Source organism: Drosophila innubila, chromosome X, assembly GCF_004354385.1.
Source record: "Drosophila innubila isolate TH190305 chromosome X, UK_Dinn_1.0, whole genome shotgun sequence".
Lineage (NCBI taxonomy): Eukaryota > Metazoa > Arthropoda > Insecta > Diptera > Drosophilidae > Drosophila > Drosophila innubila.
This window is the reverse complement of record NC_047626.1, coordinates 5,171,765-5,191,037: the sequence shown is the minus strand read 5'-3', so window position 1 is coordinate 5,191,037 and position 19,273 is coordinate 5,171,765. Positions and strand designations below refer to the sequence as shown.

At 32.9% G+C, this 19,273-nt stretch overlaps 1 protein-coding gene across 4 annotated transcripts in view; it reads left to right on the top strand.

The window, feature by feature from the left end:
• Positions 1–2,045: 2,045 nt before the first annotated feature.
• Positions 2,046–19,273, top strand: part of LOC117782591 (tyrosine-protein phosphatase 10D) — a 32,705-nt gene continuing 15,477 nt past the window's right edge. For 3 of the 4 annotated variants that reach the window (XM_034619634.1, XM_034619626.1, XM_034619613.1), the window contains exons 1-2: positions 2,046–2,251; positions 4,087–4,402. In XM_034619634.1, coding sequence (XP_034475525.1) covers positions 4,274–4,402 — 129 coding nt within the window. In that variant the 5' untranslated portion in view covers positions 2,046–2,251; positions 4,087–4,273. The remainder of the gene's footprint in view (positions 2,252–4,086; positions 4,403–19,273) is intronic. The other variant, XM_034619619.1, reaches the window with a different exon arrangement.

Below are 19,273 nucleotides of genomic sequence, written 5' to 3'. Positions count from 1 at the left end.
AGAAGCAACAACAACAACAACGAGAACATTAGCAACAACAACAACCAAAAGACCAACAACTAGGAGAAGCCTCAAGTTAAGCTTAATTTTCACTTGTTGTTGTTGTTGTTGTTTAGCACTCGACACTCCACACACTCAAACACACACACACACACACACACACACACACACATTGTAATTACTGTTATCATTATGAATCGCATACAGCGCTAATTAGTATGTTACACTTTCATCTGTATATGTACTGTTTAGGGAGCACACACACACACACACACACTCCCAACACACACACACACAAATTTGTTAAGTGTTTAACATAATGAACACGCGTATTACATTTGAAATTAACATGACAGTTAACAAATTACAAGCACAACAAGTGCCAAACAAACTCTCAGATACCCTGTACAAAATTAAAAACACCACCAAAGGCAAAGCATGACTTTAACATACTCCATAACTGTTCTAAAAAAATTAAAATTTCAATCAAAAATTAATAATGTATATAATGCTCAAGTGCTTATTTCAAATATACCCTGTTAAGATATTTGTAAGACATCTTATACTGTAAGCAGTGTAAGCAATGTCAAACAATTGTGTTTCTTTCTAGCACATCCATTGATGCTATTTGTTAAATATTTAAGACCCTATAAATAGTGAAAGCATCATCAAACCTCAGAGTAAACTTATCATTTTATTATTATTTATTCATATCATATACCATAATTAGCATAGTTATATCAATAGTGTAATTTACACACTTATAAAGTACAATTTCCGTTGAGTAATTTTTATTTAAAATGTTGAATTAATGGCGCCAATAAGTTGTGTTGATTTTTAATCAAAGCCGCTCACAGTGCACATATCGATATGTTCTATCGATTTGCACAACTTAAACTTGATATTTAAAACGACAGCAACAGTTGGTTGCGACAAGTGCTGTAAAATGACGCGCCAAAACTCAATTTTCAATAACAACTTTAATACATGAAATGTGTTGTTTTAATTAATTTATTAATAATTGTTAAGGACTGCAGAAATAATTTTTAATACTCTTGATTCATTCAATAAATAAAATTCCAATAATATATTCATGATAAATTCTGTACTGTTTTTAAAAATCGATACTTTACATAAATCGATAGGCGAATATCAACCTGCCGCCACAATAAAATAACACCTGCTGCCACGGTTGCCACTTTATAAAAATATTATGTACCAAGTTTTTAATAAGTACTAAATAATAATTTGCGTTATGATAACATAGAAAAAATTAAACTTTAAATAAAGTACAAATTCGCTAAGTTTACAATAAGGTGTACCATTTTGTACAACTTTACAGGGTATAAAATAGCCAATATCTAAGAGCAAATCTCTTGGAATTTTAATTTCAAATACTGAACTTAAAGCGACGCCGTTTCTTTCAGATTTTTGGGTGAGAAAATGTCGACGGGGCCATTTCCGGTTCCGTTGGCAGCAGCACGAGCTAAAGGAAGGGGAAATCTTAAGCTGCAAACAGCTTCAGACAAAGCTTATTACCCTCATTCGCTTTTATTGTAATGCTTATGACCCTATTATACACCCCCTTCCCATTTTTGCCTCCAGCCTTGGCGAAACTTTTTTGGTGGCAAGCTAAAAGTGCAGCCAACTAAGTTGAAGTGCTTGCAACATAGATTCTAAGCACATCCTGGCGACCGCCGCAAGCACTTGTGTTGCCAAGATATGATTTTAAAAAGTGTGCAATAAAATGGACAGATTATCGACCAGAAAGCTTAAGAATATTTTTATTTTTAATAAAATTTGATCAATATGATTGTGTACATTCAAATTCAAAGCATTGGCGCGCTACGATTTGAGCAACAGATGGCGCTTAACACAACTATCGCAGTGCTTGCTCTGTCATATATCGATTACTTGTTGCGCGTGAGCAGGGACAGTTGGCAGGTGCATCGATTTTGCCATCGATATATCGATATATTAAAGCGGCGCTGTTTGCTCGCACTATCTCTTCTGTTGTATTTTGTTTTTGTTCATTTTTATGCTCTTCTTCGCTCGCTTCGGTTCAGTTCGCTGATTTGTTGTCGTTGCTCCGCGCGGGCATTTAATTTCGTTATTTTATTTAACAATATGTTTTAATCAATTGCTGTGCCGCGTTTCGGTTTTTTTAAATGTAAAGAAATATGCAATAATTTAAGTGTAAATTAAACCAGTTAACGAGTGTAAAACAACAAAAACAAAGGCGTTAAATATTGTACGGTTTATTTTGTGTGTTGTGTTTTGTGTTTGTCTTTTTTTTCTCATTTCTTTTGCTGCTATTTACGTGCATGTGTGTGTGTGTGTGTTTACAACGCCGCTGCTTGAATTCATGTGTGATATTTGTATTTGTTAGTTAATAACTAAACCACTTTAAGTAGTTTTTGTTTTTTTTTCTTTATTTTTTGCTACCTGTTGAATTTAACATGAATTCGCGAATAAAAATACAAAGCGACGGCCATTGAAATTTCACCCAAAAAAATTAAAAGCAAAAGAAATACAAAAAAAAGAAAAAGAAAAACAGTTTGTACTAAAAGCATCAACGCAAAACGTGACTAGTTTATTTTATTAATGCAGCAACAAAGGCAGCGACGGCGGCAGCGTCTACGTCAGCGTCGGCAGCAACAGCAACAACTACAACAATTACAAGTGAATTTATCAACGTTTTTTTTCGGTTGTGGGCAGATGACGTCGCCGTCGACGTCGACGTTGCGCCGTCGCATTTCGTGCAATCTATGGGTGTGTGTGTGTGTGTAAAGGGCGGCGACTGTTGTTGTTGTTGGTGCTGTTGAAAGAAATGCGTGCAATTAGCATTAATATAATTACTATTACTAAATGCGGGTGCAAAAATTGAAGAACAGCTACAGCATTAAATCAGCAGCAACAACAACAACAATTGCTTTTAGTAATTTGCCGTTGTGAACGCGCAGTTATTTCGTAATGCAGCAACAAAAAGAAGACCAAGAGGAAGAGGAAGAGAAAGAAGAAGAGACAACAACAGTCAGCAAACTGCGTCGGTTGTAAAGCGCCGTTATTACACGCCATCACACACACACATAATAACACCCATACCTGCATATAATAGCCCAGCAAACATTTAGAAAATCATTTTAATAATTAGCAACAAAATGTCTTTTTCAAGCGGTTTTTGATGATTCAAAATTAGTCGCTTAATTTTAAATAAACAACCGCAATAAATGACCTACAAAAATGAAAAACTTTTAATCATGAAAACGATACAAAAAAAATAGGATTTGTAATAAAAGTACTCGTGTGCTTTGTAATTCAATTTTTAATTTAATTTACATCATATTTTTACATCACCACTTTCGATGATTTACAAGAGCTTAATCTTATTAACGATTTCAAGGCTATAATTTTCTCACGACTAAAATATCATTGATGAACAGAAAACAAGCGCATTTATCACAAGTTTTTATTTTACTAAGTATGATATAATATGAAACATGAAATCTAAAGAGGCACTACCTGTAGTGCAGTACTAGCAACTAATTAAGCCATCAACTTTATCTGTTGTATAATTTAAAATTTAAGTACACAAAAAAGACTCGAATGTGATCAAACGTTAAATAAAAATGTTTGCTGGGTAGCAGTACCTGCCTCTGTCTGCCTTACACATTCACACACACACACGCACGCACTTGTGCGTCGCTGTCGCTGCTCTTGCACCACACTGCTGGCTGCAGGCGCAACAGCGTCGACGTTGACGTCGCCGTCGTCTTCGTTGCTTTTCCGTTTATTCGTTTGCTTTCTACCTGCAGTAACAGCAGCGCAGCAGCAGCGCTTTCGCTTGTTGCTCTCTCGCTCTACCGCTCTCTGGGCTGTTGAAAGAGAGCAGCAATCTGGCGCTCTCATCTGCTCTCAGTGTGACAGTGTCGTTATAATTTTGTTTGGACATTTTGGCATCGATGCATTCCATGAATTGCAGGCGTCGCGTCGCGTCATCATCTCTGCCGCTGCCGCTGTCGCTGCCAACGTTAGCTGCAAAAAAAATAACATTTTTATATGTAATTCTTTGTTTTTGTTGTACAGCCGTCGCTGTTAACCAAGTGCAATATTAATTAAGTGACCACCTCTAGAGTGGGAAAGAGAGAGAAAGAGTGATATTTATTCACGCACTCTAACACACACATAAACATACAGACAAATGATGTTATAACAACAATAACAGCAACTACAACAATAGTCAACAATTTTTGTGGTTTCTACCGAATTCACAATGGACAACGCCATGGAACGGCAGCAGCAACAACAACAACAACCACAAAAACACAACAAGCGAAAAAAGCAACAAAAAGAAAAACAATTTTTACTTGTTTTTATCATTTTGACAATTTGTTGGCCACAGGTGAGTGACGTTATTTATATATTTATTTGAACCCCCTTTTCTTTTCTCTTCCCGCCTTTTTTCTTTTGTTTCCCTTTCCTTTCTTTCCCTTTGCTTTTGTTTCCACCTTCGTCTCGTTTTGGGAATTCCGAAATTCGTAATTCACCGAATCCATCACGCGACTACAGTGAAAATATGCTTAAGTGCACTTTTACTAGACTATAATAAACCAAAAAAACCTCTAAACGAGGTAAAGTCTAGTGACGAGCAATTTCTAGACCCAAAATTTCTGATATCAATTTTGTGACGAACAAAATTCAGTTTAATCTAAAATTTTAAATAAAAATATAAATTAATATAAAAAAAACGAAAATTGGCATTGTGCACTGTGAGTAAAAGGGTGATCTTCTTTGTACATAAAATAACTTTTGCGCAGTGCCGAATGCCAATTTTCGTTTTTTATATAATTATATTTTATTTAAAATTTTAGATTAAACTGAATTTTGTTCGTCACAAAATTGATATCAATCTAGAAATTGCTTCACTAGACTTTACCTCGTTTAGAGGTTTTTTTTGATATCAGAAATTTTGCAATTGCTTTTGCTTTTGACATTGTAACTTTATCATTAATGCAGGCAAATAGTAAAATATAAAAATTTAGTTGTTGAACGTATTTCATATTTAAAAAATTTTTTCTTTAATTATAAAGAAAAAACTAGGGGCCCGCCCTGCTCGCTTTGCTCGCGTTGCTGTGAGCATACTATACTGTCGGAGACCTCGTACTTACTATGAAAAAAAAAGTTTTTCATACTAAGACTTGGATTTCACCCGATCGGTCCTATGACAGCTATATGATATAGTGGTTCCGATTAGAACCAACTTTGTTCAGGATATATAAGTCTTAAATAAATGCATATTCTATTAGTTTGGTTACGATATCTAGTAAAACAAAAAAGTTTTTCATACTAAGACTTAATATTGGACCGATCGGTCCTATGACAGCTATATGATATAGTGGTCCGATTTGAACCAACTTTGGTCAGGATATATAAAACCAAGTTAAATGCATATTGTATTAGTTTGGTTAAGATTTCTCATTAAACAAAAAAGTTTTTCATACTAAAACCTAATTTTGACCCGATCGGTCCTATGACAGCTATATGATATAGTGGTTCGATTTGAACCAACTTTGGTCAGAATATATAAAACCAAGTTAAATGCATATTGTATCATTTTGGTTGAGATATCTCATAAAACCAAAAAATTTTTCGTACTAAAACGTGATTTTCGACCGATGGAAAAATGTATTTATTCACTTAACAGGTAATATCTTCCGAACCCCTCAACCAAAATTTATGTTTCATATACCAAAAAACGCGAAATTGTACGTATTACAACATATTAAAATTTAACAAAAATCGTTAGAGCCGTTTTGTCAGAAATCGCCAAAATGTAAGCTAAAAACTTGATTTCACCTGTAAAATGTTACCTGAGTACTTTAGAAAAAAAGTTTAAAGGTACGCGTAAAAGCCCTCAAACACACCTTTCTAATGATATATAGAACATATCTGTAGCTTCTATGGTTTGGAAACTGTTGAGGTTTCAATTTTAGGATTTAGCGTTTTCCCGCTAAACTAGCAGGAAATTGAAAAGTCGTAAAACAAACATTTCTAGATTTTGAAAAGGAATCAATCCCATCATTACATTTAAGCTTCTTTAGCGCTTTGATGCAAACAGACAAACAGACAAACAGACAAACAGACAAACAGACAAACAGACAAACAAACTGACTTTTCATTTCATTTTGAGAAGTCCACTAAAATTTTCAAATTTATTTATCTTTTGAACCAGTTATCGGATTTGGGTGATTGAGGTATCAATCGACGCGTATTTTTAAGTAGAATTTTTTAAAAATAATAAATTTTACCAAAAAGCCCCAACGGCCCCATAAGCTGCAATTATCAAAATTTTTCCCCTCCCACTTACACCCCCGTATCTCATGACCCAGGTTGGTTAGAAAAAGTTTTAGTACGCCATTTTGTAAGTTAGAACTAAACCTGTCGATCGGTATATAACTCGATCTGATCGGACAGTCGGCGCAAATTTTCCAACTTAGCTGTATATATAGTTAGTCGCCTTTCGCACCCTTCGTGCTGCTTTCGTCACTAACGCGAACTGCCGTCCGCAGTGATGTGTTGCAAATTTGCTAGAGCTATAATATCCATATTTCGATAAATCGATTAATCGTTTTGATCATTATATCTGTTTGCTGTGAATCGGAAAAATTGTACTCAAATATTTTAAATTTTATAGAGTTTTTTGTCCCAAAACTGGAACTTTGACAGATTATTGATATGATATATTTATAATGTTAGAGAACAGATTTCAACTGTCTCAAGCTATAATGTAATGTATGTTATAATCAACAAAAATCATATGAGGTTCATTTTTAAAATATAAATATTTTATTAATTAAAAGATAAATAGTCATACCTTGAATAGTAGAACCAGAATTTTTGAAAAATGTATGTACGTATGATGTTATTTAAACTCTTCAGAAATTGCCACATCTTACGAACGAAACGAAACCAACCGAAAATCTCCCAATCTCCATAAATTTTTGGAAGACTTTCGGTTGGTTTCGATTTTTGTGGCACCCCTGTATGTATATTTTTTAACAAATATTTAATGAATAAAGAAAATGAACTTGAGCTGGGAATGCTTGATTTTATTTTGTGAATCGATTCTATGCAATAATATATATTTTTTGGAAAAAAGTTGCATTAAGCAACAATTTTATATTTAATTTAATTTCATTCTACTTTTTTTTTTATAAACATTTCATTGATACTTCAATTTTCTTACATATATCTCTTAAGTTTTATTTTCTAAAAATTTCTCCATTCCTCCAATACCTCGTCGGTCTAAAAACACAAGCAATCTATACATAACATTTACGCAACATTTAAAATTTTTTAAATCTCGACAACAAATAGTCCTACTTACTTAATACAAATTGATTAAAAATCGAATCGATTGATAGCTCTAAAATGTACTGTTTAATCAAATGGAAATTTTACAGCGTTGCCAAATTTCTTGAATTGCAAATAATTAAATTTCATATGACGTTGAACTTTTATCACATGTCGCAAAAGGAAGCTGGAAATGTCTATATCAGATCTATAAATAAACCGCACGATTTCTTATAAGTTATACAAATACAAATACCAAAGGAAGGAGCGGATGAAGGAGGGGAACTGCAAGTTGTTCTACTTATGCATAAAGTACACGTATTTCGGGATAATTGTTGACGAAATCAACACATACTTCGTATTTGTTCGTCTGTTTAGCGCATTATCATTTGAGGAATGCTCATTAATTGGTAGCTGCTCTCATTCAATATCAATTCAAATTCCAAATCCGATTTCATATCCAGAAACTGCATCTACATGTTCACAAATTCAGTTTTCATTAAGTAAACAATCCTCGTTTCCCTTCATATATGGCTGATACCCTGTTTTTATGTAAATACGGCTTAATAAACTTGTGCTAACTTAAATTATCTGTAGACAACTGCAATATTAAGTAGTTTGGTTTTAAGTTTAGATTTTTTTTTTTTTTTTTTTAAATTCTTTTAATCGTTAAGCTGGAATTTTAGGTGCATTTTGTAAGATACAAATGTGATTTTTAATTTACATGTATATTTGCGCATAATGAACGTATTCTGAAAATTTCATATCGATTGGAATGTTGGAATGTAAATAAAATTGTATAAACAACAGACGTATGCTTGTATGTACAGGGTATTTGTTAGACGCGCCTGTTTAATTGTTTATTCTGGTCTGGCATGTGTCTGGGGTGAACCCATCGTTGGAGTCATTAAATTTCGATTGTTATTGTAATTGTTGTTGTTGTTGTTGTTATTGTTATTGATGTGGCTGTTGCAGGTCAATTGAGGGATTTACTAAGTATATCTCAATCTACGTCTCCCTCTCTCCCATTCTCTATTGCCCACAATTACTTTTTGAAAACAATTTATTCAAATCTCTCGCTTAGCATTGTACATTTTGTGCATTTTTTTTATTATTTTTGTCTTCTTGTTTTTCCCCTCTACTCCTTTTTTTTTTCTTTAGCTGGTGTCATAAACTTTTTAATCACTTGCTCAGCCGGTTTTTGTTATTGTTATTGTTGTTGTTGTTGCTGGTTTGTTGTTATTCGATCATTCCATTTCATTTCGTTCCGTTTCGTTCATTGTTTTATTTAGTATGGGAGTTAAAACCCAAGATTCCGTAACCTTGTAATGTTGTCATAAACTCAACTTTGTTGAGAATTCGTTCTTTAAACCCATCAAAACAACTTGCATCGCAAATATATTACTTTAAACTCGAACTAAACTTTTGAATATTCAATCTACTTGTATAATACCAACATATTTATGGATATCAATTTAAATTTGAACACGATTCGTACAAATCTTTGAATTCTATATACATTTTTGAGTTCTTCAACCTACTTTTATATAAATTGTGTTAAATTTAACTATATTTTAAATTAGTTTCTTTATAACATGTTTAAATTTTGATGAAGGAGCAATTTGGAAATGAATGTGATAGGCAGAAGTAGATATATTCGACTCTATAAGCTATTTAGATCTGTTTACAGGGTATATTTCAAAAGAACTGCATTAACTTCTTTAAGAATTGGCTTCATTTTGCATTCTCTTATGTTCGTGAACAGCAAATACTCTAATATTTTGCATAAAAAAGCTAATAATTAAACTGATTGTTAGTAGTAGTTAACTTATCTTAATTTGTATCTTTATCTTATCTTTGGCTAAGCATATTATCATGCGCGAATTAACTAAAGCAGTCACCTGATGAATTAAAATATTAGTATCAAAAGCATAGACCTTAATATATACACTAATTGCCATGATATAGCTATATAAATAACTAGGTCTTAGGGTTCGGGCTGTGCAATGATCAGTCAGTGAGTCAGGTCAAACAGTTTTATATATACCACATTGTAAAGAGCTGTGTTACGTATTTGCCGATGCCTGCAATATACTCGCTTTAAGGTAGATGCAATTAAACAATAAGTTCGACAAATCTCAAGGTTAATGTTCCTTTCGAGTGACAACTGTCTGCTTGTTTTAAGCCGGCTAAAAGTTGTTCTGTCAGTTCAGTGAATGCTGCTATATCTCTCGCTCATTTGTTTACAAGTAAAACATAAATAAATAAATACAAATGCTTAGCAGTTTTGCAATTAAAGTCACTCGGAATGCGGCCGTTGAATGTTTCATCTTGGGGCTCACGTGCCAGCACAAAAACAACACAAATAATAACATAAACAAGACGTTAAAGATGCAGAAAAATTATAAAAATAAAAATAATAATAATAGTAATTTTTTTAAGAATTATAAAAAGTCTTGAAGTCTTGCCTTGACTTAATCATGATATCAGTCGCATTATTACGTGTCGAGTTTATCTACCCAAAACTTGACAGTACATATGCATTGTACTCGATACTCACTACTCATTACTCACATTATTCACTACTCACTAACGAGTATTCGCCCCATTCTCCCCATACTCAGCAGATTCACGCCTCAAAAATATATATATAAAGAAAGTGCGATGACATCAGCATTTGAAGTTTGCCTTTGTTCTTCTCTTTTTTTTATTATTATGTTACTTTTTTTTTATTCTTTGTTTCATTAAAGATATGTAAATGATGTGTTAAAATTGCCATGTCGATTTTATCTATGTGTTCAAACTGTCTGGCAACGCTGGCAATAATTCAATTTAGAATTTTATTCAGATCAAACACTTAACGCCGAAAGTTCAATTGAAAACTCATCCCTAATTCACTTCTGAAGACCCTACTCCTCCCTACCTCTCTAATTGTGTATACCCTGCAAATAAGATACCTCAAATGGTTTTATCGAGTGCACGACTTTTGCTCATAGATCAACAATACTTATTGGTTTCGAATACACGAGTTAATTATTTTTATGATTTATATTTTGTATACCCTATAAACAGATGTCGGCGTGTGTTTACTTATGCATTTTATAGCTATTGCACAATACTCGTGCTCGTTCGATTTCCCGAATATTAACTAAATATTTCTTCATAACACCGGTTTTCTCTAGTAGCAGCTGTCGGAAGATCTGAACAATGTTTGACCCCCTAGAAATATCTGTCATCGGTTATAAAACGTTCATTTATCATGCAGATTTATAAGCGCAGTTTGTGTATTCTTTATGTAAATACAGGGTATCTTAAGTGGCAATTTGGAGAGTTGAGTTAGTAGTTTGTCTAACTTCTTCAATCTTAATTTCGAGTAATTTTGTTTGACAATGTTTGACCCCCTAGAAATATCTGTCATCGGTTATAAAACGTTCATTTATCATACAGATTTATAAGCGCAGTTTGTGTATTCTTTATGTAAATACAGGGTATCTTGAGTGGCAATTTGGAGAGTTGGGTTAGTAGTTTGTGTGACTTCTTCAATCTTAATTTCGAGTAATTTTGTTTGACAATGTTTGACCCCCTAGAAATATCTGTCATCGGTTATAAAACGTTCATTTATCATACAGATTTATAAGCGCAGTTTGTGTGTTCTTTATGTAAATACAGGGTATCTTGAGTGGCAATTTGGAGAGTTGGGTTAGTAGTTTGTCTGACTTCTTCTTTTTCAATCTTAACTTCGAGTAATTTATGCAATTCTAACTTCAGGGAATTTTTAGTCGATTAATAAAAAATTATATTTTATAATAATTATTGATATGGGAATTTTTGGGTTACTTAAGAACTCGTTATAGAGTATTTTCTTCCGATTATTTTTTTAAGTAATTAAAATTGGGGTAATGAATTTCGAACTATAGGGTAGCTTTAGTCGATATGGTGTCGACTTTCAAGAATTTGTGGTATTTTTAACTATTTACTGGGTATTTTCAACAAGCAGTGACATGAATTGTTTGTGTTCAGCGCCTCAACTCGAAGCAGCGAATTTGCTGTGTTTTCTTTTTCACGATTGCTATAACAATATTTATTTCTTGATAGGAACCAGGAGTATTAGCATTTTTATAATTGTTAAAATTGTAGATATATATTTTTTTACAACAGGGTAACTTCAGTTGTTATCTATAATATTACAATTCCAAAGTTTTTTGTAAGCTAACTGCAGTTTAAAGGGATTTAAGGGTATGCACCTAGTCGATCATTAATGTCATACATATTCACATTGAATTCTTCGCTTGTTTGTAAATTTGGTGCTGTAATTTAAAGTTTTTATTCGTGTTCTCGATCAAGCAGCAAGTTGTTCTTGTTCTTGTTGTTGTTCTTGTTGTTGTTGTTGCTCTCGATTGTTGTTGTGGTTGTTGTTATGAACTTGTTGTGCGATGCACTTGTGATCGTCTGATCTAATTTTAATTAATTAAAACGTAAACGAGCGTAAATTCGGGCAGCGGGTTTCTTGGTTTGTGTTTCTCAGTCTTTAATTTTATTTCAGTTTTGTTTCTTTTTTTTTTTTTTTTTTTTTATGTAGGGTGTGGTCTGCTTTTTGTCGAAAACTTTACGTTGTAAAATCAGTTTTTGTTTACTGGAATGCACTGTGCAACAGAGAGAGAGATAGAGGGAGAGGAAGAGGAAGAGGGAGGAGAGACAATGACAGAGATGGAGTTAGTCAAAGTCGGTCGTATTCAGTGCTAATTGGTATGCATAGCAAGTGTTGTCAAGTTGAAGCTGTACCTTTATGTGAAAACGGTACGGATACGGATTGAGATTCTATGGAGCAACGGTTAATAAGAAGGTGCTTCCCAAAAAAAACTGCACAACAAATCTGGGAGTTAAATTATTGTTGTTGCGTTTTTGTATTGAGTAGAAGCTAGAAAATCCAGCTGGTTTTTGTCCCCAACTTTTTGAGATATGCGAAGAGGAGATAGTCAAGTCCGACTGTCATTTGTCGCTCTTGTCTGAACTTTAAAGATATTCCAACATTCACATATAACATATATATTTATATATATATATATGTCTGTCTCCCTGTGTCTGTGTTCTTCTTGTGTGTGGCATGCAACCATCCGGCATTGCCAGTCGTCACTTGATGGAGTGCCTTTTAAAAATAGCCCACCATTTAGCGGCAAATTATTTCTGCTGTCAGACAGCGAGTGCTGTGTAAAGTAGTGTAAACTAGTGTAAAGAACAGGGCTCGTTTTTCTTTAACTCCAAAGATCACTATGATGCTTCCCTCTCCCCGCTTTCTCTAGTCCCAATGCATTACAAACACCCAAAAAAAAGAAAAGAAAAAACTACGCTTTTCAATGACTGCATTGACAGTGAAATAACTATTTCAGTTATTGATAAGTTTACAGCTTTTTTCCGGCTACTTTGGCAACCCGGAACCTGCACATAAAGATCTCACTTCAGCTTTAGTTAATAGTAATTATCGAATAGTTAACTAGGCAATAACTCTAAGACACAGTTAAAGTTAGGAATTTTGAAGATCAAGTGATGTTCAACTTAAGTTGTATAAATAAACTTAATAAATTATAAAGAAAATAAATAATGAATGTAACAGAAAAAGTTGGTAGCTAAAATATAACTTTAGGTTGGTTATTTTTAAGCTAAAATTATTGCAAAACTATCTCTATAAAATAATAAAATTATTACATTAAAACAATGGTAATTATTATCTACTCAAATAACAGATGATTATTTTAAATGATGAATATTTTACTTGGCAACAAATCACCAAATTGAATATGAAATAATTTTGGGGCTTGAATGTGCTTGCGTCAATAGACTCTTACCTCATGCAGGAAACTAAGTGTATCTTTTAGCTACGCAAGGTCAGCATTTAAATCTCGCATTCAAGTTTAATAAAAGAATGTGAATCTATGAACAAATGTTCTAGCTTATCAAAATGCACAAATGGTAGAAAATTGGATTGAATAGTAAATATTTAACGATTTTATATGTTAAATTACGCAGATTTAATACCATTAAGCTGTGATAAATCGCAAAAAAGTGACGATAACAATTTGCAAAGCTAAACTATCGCAACTATTGTTAATGCATTAACTATCGCATCGCATTTCACATTTTCTAATGACAGTTGGCGACTCTCGCAAGCAAGTGTTGAATGTGGGGCAAGCTGCGCTTAATGCGCCACTTTCTGCAACTCTGCTGACTCCCCTCGTTTCCCTTCCGCTGATTGCTAATGCTTGAGCTATGAACTCAATTCATAAGGTTTGTTTCATTAGCTGCCAATTGGGCCTACATAAATGGCCAACAGCTAATTGGCCAATTGGCTGATCATTCAACAACGGGCGCCAAAAAAATTAAAAAATTACAAAAAAAATAATAACAGCTACAACAAACAACGACACGTGGATTGTTGGTTGTTGTGGTTGTTGTTGTTGTTGTTGTGCTTGGTGTTATATAATTGCAAGTAATGAGAGATCAACTCGGGTGGGGTTTATAGTTTGATAAATATCAGCATATATGGTCTACAACAGCCACCGCAAAACAAGCAAATTTTGCATTAATTAATGTTAATTGCGACGGCCTCTTACAGCAGCCAACAACAACAACAACAAAAGCAGCAACAACTTTTAAACTGGGCCAAGTCAAAACTTTGAGTCTCTTTTGTTGTTGTTGCTGCAACGAATTCAATTGCAAATTATTCACTTACTCAAACACATATTCAGTTATTCATTTTCGAATAGCGCCAATTTGTTGTTTATTCAATTTCAAATATCAAAAAATAAACTACAACAAATATGTGAATTAATAATAATAAAAAAAAAAAGAAATAAAATGCAAAAAACGAAGAAAAAATAAATCAAATCAAATGAAAATAAAAATAAAAATAAAACGTGGTGCTTGCTCACCTAACTGGTTTCGGCGACTGCCATATAAATAATTAGCAAAAAAAAAAAAAAAAAAAACAAAACCAAAACCAACAACGCTGTATAAATCACACACACACACACACACACACACACACATGCACACAGAGAGAACACCAACACAACCGGCCCAGTGCCCCGCACACACTGACAACTAAACTGCCCCCCTCTCGCTCCCACCAACTGAGTTGTGGAGCACCTGCCTCTGTTGTGCCTACAATCAATGCAACAATTTTTAAAATACCCTGCATCTGAAAGGGGCAGTTGAGGGGTATGCCACAGTCAAGCAAAACCAAATGTAGGTAACAGGCAATTACCATAAACTGAAGTTTAATAGTCGAATCGCTTTGGAGTTGTCAATCTGTCAGTCTGTCAGTCTGCCTATCTAACTGCCTTGATCTCTGAGCCTATAACATTTTGAGTAATATGCATTTTGAATAATGTTTTCTAGCTAATAGACACATTTAACTGTGCTCTCTATCTAGCTTTCTATACACTGGTAAAAAAAAAGTTATAAAATTTAGATTTTGCTCAAACAGTTAGAAAACACATCTTGCTGCTAAGAACATTTCAAATAAGACCAAGTTTTTATTAATAAGCTCAGAAATTCTTACATTTTCAAGCCCAAAAACATAAGCATAAGAATAAATAAGGTAGGTTTAAATTTAAAAATAATATTTTAAATTTTATTGTTTGTTTAAATCATTCTAAATTGCATATATTATAATTACATAGAAATTATGTTAATATTCATGTTAACAGGGTATTTGATAGTCGAGTCTACTTATTAAGTTTGCCGGTTTTCTTTTTTTTTTTTTTGCAATTCGAGCTGCGGTTTTTCGAGATTGGCATTTAGCTGTTGTTGTTGTTTGCAAATGGTTTTGTTTAGTTTTGTAATTATTACAAAATATGAAAATTAAAGTAACAGGAAACCGACGCTTTATGGAATATTCCAAGCACCCCTCGCTGCATCCCTCTGAGGTCCGCAGTGGTCATTTTCAACCCTCGCTTGGATCCACATAGAATCGCAGATAATTTTATATTCAACATGATCAAGATCATTATCATATAAAGCGCATGGCATTGGCTTCTTGTTGTTGTTGTCATTTGAGGCATACCCTGTAAATTGATGATAAATGAAACGAGGTATTTTAAATACTTGTAATATTTATATAAAATAATTATTTATAAATATGTCTGATGAGTCTTAAGAATTCCCTACTTTTATTAATGAATTTAATAAGTTGAGAGACTTTAAGTGTAAGAGACAGTACATTTTTAAGTGACATTTTAATGCACAAATACCCTGTTATTTGTTTATTTTGTGTCTGTTCATTTTATAGCCCTCACATGCGTCATACATCATCTGGAAAATGTTTTGAAATTATTGTGAAAATTGTCATTTGATTTGCTTTGAAGTTGGGGGTATCTTCGAGTCGATCAGTTTCAATTAGAGCATTCTTTGATGCATAGGGGTTAGCAGTATTTGGTAAGGGGTCGCTTTGGGTGATTGGTTCATGACCTCGTCTTCGTTTTTGTTTCTGTTTTTGTTTCATTTTGTATTTCTTTTTATGGTTTTATTTAGTTTTGTGGATCGCATCAAAAGCTAATTGCAGCTGCAATTGCCAACGCGGGGCGACAATTGCATTTGTAATGAGCTGACAAGGTCATTGTTTCATTAATGCCAGTCGTCATCGAGTGTCCCGCATGTGTGCTTATTGATAGCTGACAAAAAGCTGACTGCTACTGCTACGCGTACTACATAACTTTCCCGCTGTCCAAAAGTGAAAAACAACAACAAAGATCCAAACGGAAAGTGAAAGGCAAGACTTAAAAACGTTTTGAAAAAAATACAAAAGTAAAAAAAAAGTCAAAAAGAGTGCCGCAATGTCAAACACAAGTGCTTTATAAATAGCCCAGACGCCCACAAAACACTCATAGATACTCACACTCACACTCACATAAACACTCACATTTCAGTATCATAACACTCAACTCGAAAAATGCCTTGGAATCGACACGAATAACTATTTGTTACATTAAATATGAATTTGATCCGAATACTTTCCATTTATAAACACACCCAAAAACAAACATATACAACCCACAGGTGGAAAGAGGCTCAAAAATATTCACAATAAAAATAACCTCAAATCAAATCTTCAAGTTTCTTTCAATATTTTCGCATACCCATGCAAATCAATAAACAAAATGTCAATTTGCCTGACGTTATTCGATAGGGATTAGCACCTAATGAGCTTTTAGAGACAGCGACGTAAATTGAGGAAATACATTTGCGTACCACCGCATTACCATGGTTTATAGTTGTATAAATATTGCGATTATATATTTTGTTTAAATATACAAACACATTCTTAGCTCACGTAGCGAAATCGTCAGGTTTATGTTAATGTATCAGTGGTTCAGGTGTCAATAGCACATTTCAATCCTCCTTTTTCACAGTTATTTTAAGGGTTTTATAGTATGGTTTATTTTCTTTTTTTTTTAGACCAGAACATGTTTTATTTTGTGCACTTAAAAAAAAAAAAGAACAACTTCTAAAATTAAAAACATTCATCTTAAATATTTTGTTCTTAAAATATTCTTATTTTTACTAAAACTAAGATTATTAATCTAAAAATTCTTAATATAAGAATAAATATCTTTAATTGTTAGGAAAGTAAAACAGAATAAAATGTAAATAAATCAAAATTAAAACAAACAAAAAAATTAGAAATATAAAAAATAATTTTTTGTTTTTTTTATTTTTTGATTCTAATTTTAAGAACATTTATTCTTAAAATAAGAACTTGGTCTTATTTAAAATGTTCTTATAATCAAGATGTGTTCTCTTAATTTAAGAATTTTATGTTCTCGAAGCATTTTTTAGACCAAAAATCTTAGTTTTGAGACAAAAATCTTGACTTTAGAACCTTTTTTTTATCAGTGTAAGAAGTTCGTAAATGTCTCACCGGCTGCTTTTGCTTGTGTGTTTATAAACATACACATACTTTTAACTATTTTAAAGTTCCTTGGGTTTGCTATTCTATTTAAATTCGCATTCTTAAATATTTGCAAAATTTCTTAAAGCGATCGCTTCAGATTTGACTTATAAAAACTTACACTGTTTCTCTAAAAATTAAATAAATCACTGTAAACTTCATTTCTTCTTTGTGCGACATCCTTAAAGATTCTTCTGAAAAAATTGTAATTGGAGTAATATCATACCAATTATTTGCAGCTGTTGGCATTCTACTCATCGAACTTAAACAGGGTATTCTCATGGTTAATAATTATTGTTGAGTTAGTCTGTTTAGTTTCAAATTGTAATGCGATTGTGAATCATCATCGAATGGCGCGTTTAGCATTTAAGTGGAAGATTGCTCTTTTATTGAGAATCAAATGGAACCTTAACCACCCACAATCAGTCCGAAATTTCATAATAACTTCCGTACTTTCAATTGTTCGCATGTCACATGCAACAACAACAACAACAACAATAACAATTTGTACAGAATCTCAATTCATATTTCATATTCAAAACAGTGAATTGCTTTTGTGTTTTGTATTTTTGCTTAATTGGAAAGTCGAAAAATCAATTGCGCTTTTCCATTGTGATTTTCCGCTCATTTACTTCAAGCATGGGAAATTAATTCATTCAACATAAAGTTTTTCTACGAAATTGTTACCTTCGAGTTCACTGAGATATCATCAAAACTCATAAATATCACGTGCTTCTCTTTTTTACTTTTTTTTTGTGTAGTACTCTTTGGGTTTTTAGGAATCGTGATGCGCGTCATCAACGGATTCAATATGTTGATCAATATGCAGTAAATTATCGTGTCAGGCTCTTGAAATTTGCTAATCTTCATTAATTATCATTTTAAATGATGACAGAAATTAATATTCATTTGTAGATATATATAAAAAAAAAACTGCGTGTTATTGCAATTTCCACCTACAAAATGCACAGCAAACGACAGCAAATAAGAATACACTCAAAATTGTTGACTCAACATTGACAGATAAAGAAAGAAAAAAAGACTGCTTTATTCTGGCATAGATATTTTCCGGGAATTTAACAAAGGCCACATTTTATTAAAGTACAAGCGGTTGAGTGCTTCATTCACAGATTATGATAGACTTGCTCGTATTTATTCATTATGCATTTGTCATAGCAAAGACACGAACCACAAGTTATCAAAGTGATATTCGATGCTTATCTATGTGCAACCGCAAAAGAATCTTTTTGAGACTTCTATAGAGATGACTTAGCAACAGATTATTTAGCATAAGAAACATTTTTTAGAGGATGAAAAGAATAGTGATCGATCTTTAGTGTGTTTTCTATACGAGAGTCCTACTTTTGTTTCTTATCAAAGTATATTTATCCATAAAAATCTAGATCTGAAAGACTTTAAGAGCTAGAGCAACCCAATTATTCACACAGACTTCTATAAATCCCGCGTAGAACAAGTTTCTAAGTTTCTAATTTTTGCCGTCTAGTACTTAAACTGTTAGGTCTAGAGTCTACAGACCTACAGATATTTTGTTTTTATTTTTTTTTTTAACTCCGCAACTCTTACAGTCTTCAAATTAAACATTTCTCTATATTGTTGTTAATCATTCCACTTAATCGCAGCAAGATCGGATAAATATAATGGCAGTTATGGCTGTTTTGAGTTATTATGAGAAACGCCTGCGCCTAAAAGTATGCAGTCATTTTTTTTTTTAAATCTTTAAATGTGTAATATTCATAGATACAATTTATACGTGTATATTTAAATGAAGTAAAGGGTTTTCTATAGTCGGAAACTTGTTTAAATAGAGAATGAGATGATGAGAGAGATATGTTAAGTGGAAGCACTGTGAGAGTGCTTCCGTTTTTGTACTTCCTCTTGCTCAAATAATGAACACGATAAGCTGAAAGTGTGGGGAAATGCAACATTCATTATATTTTCAGTGTCAACAGCTGT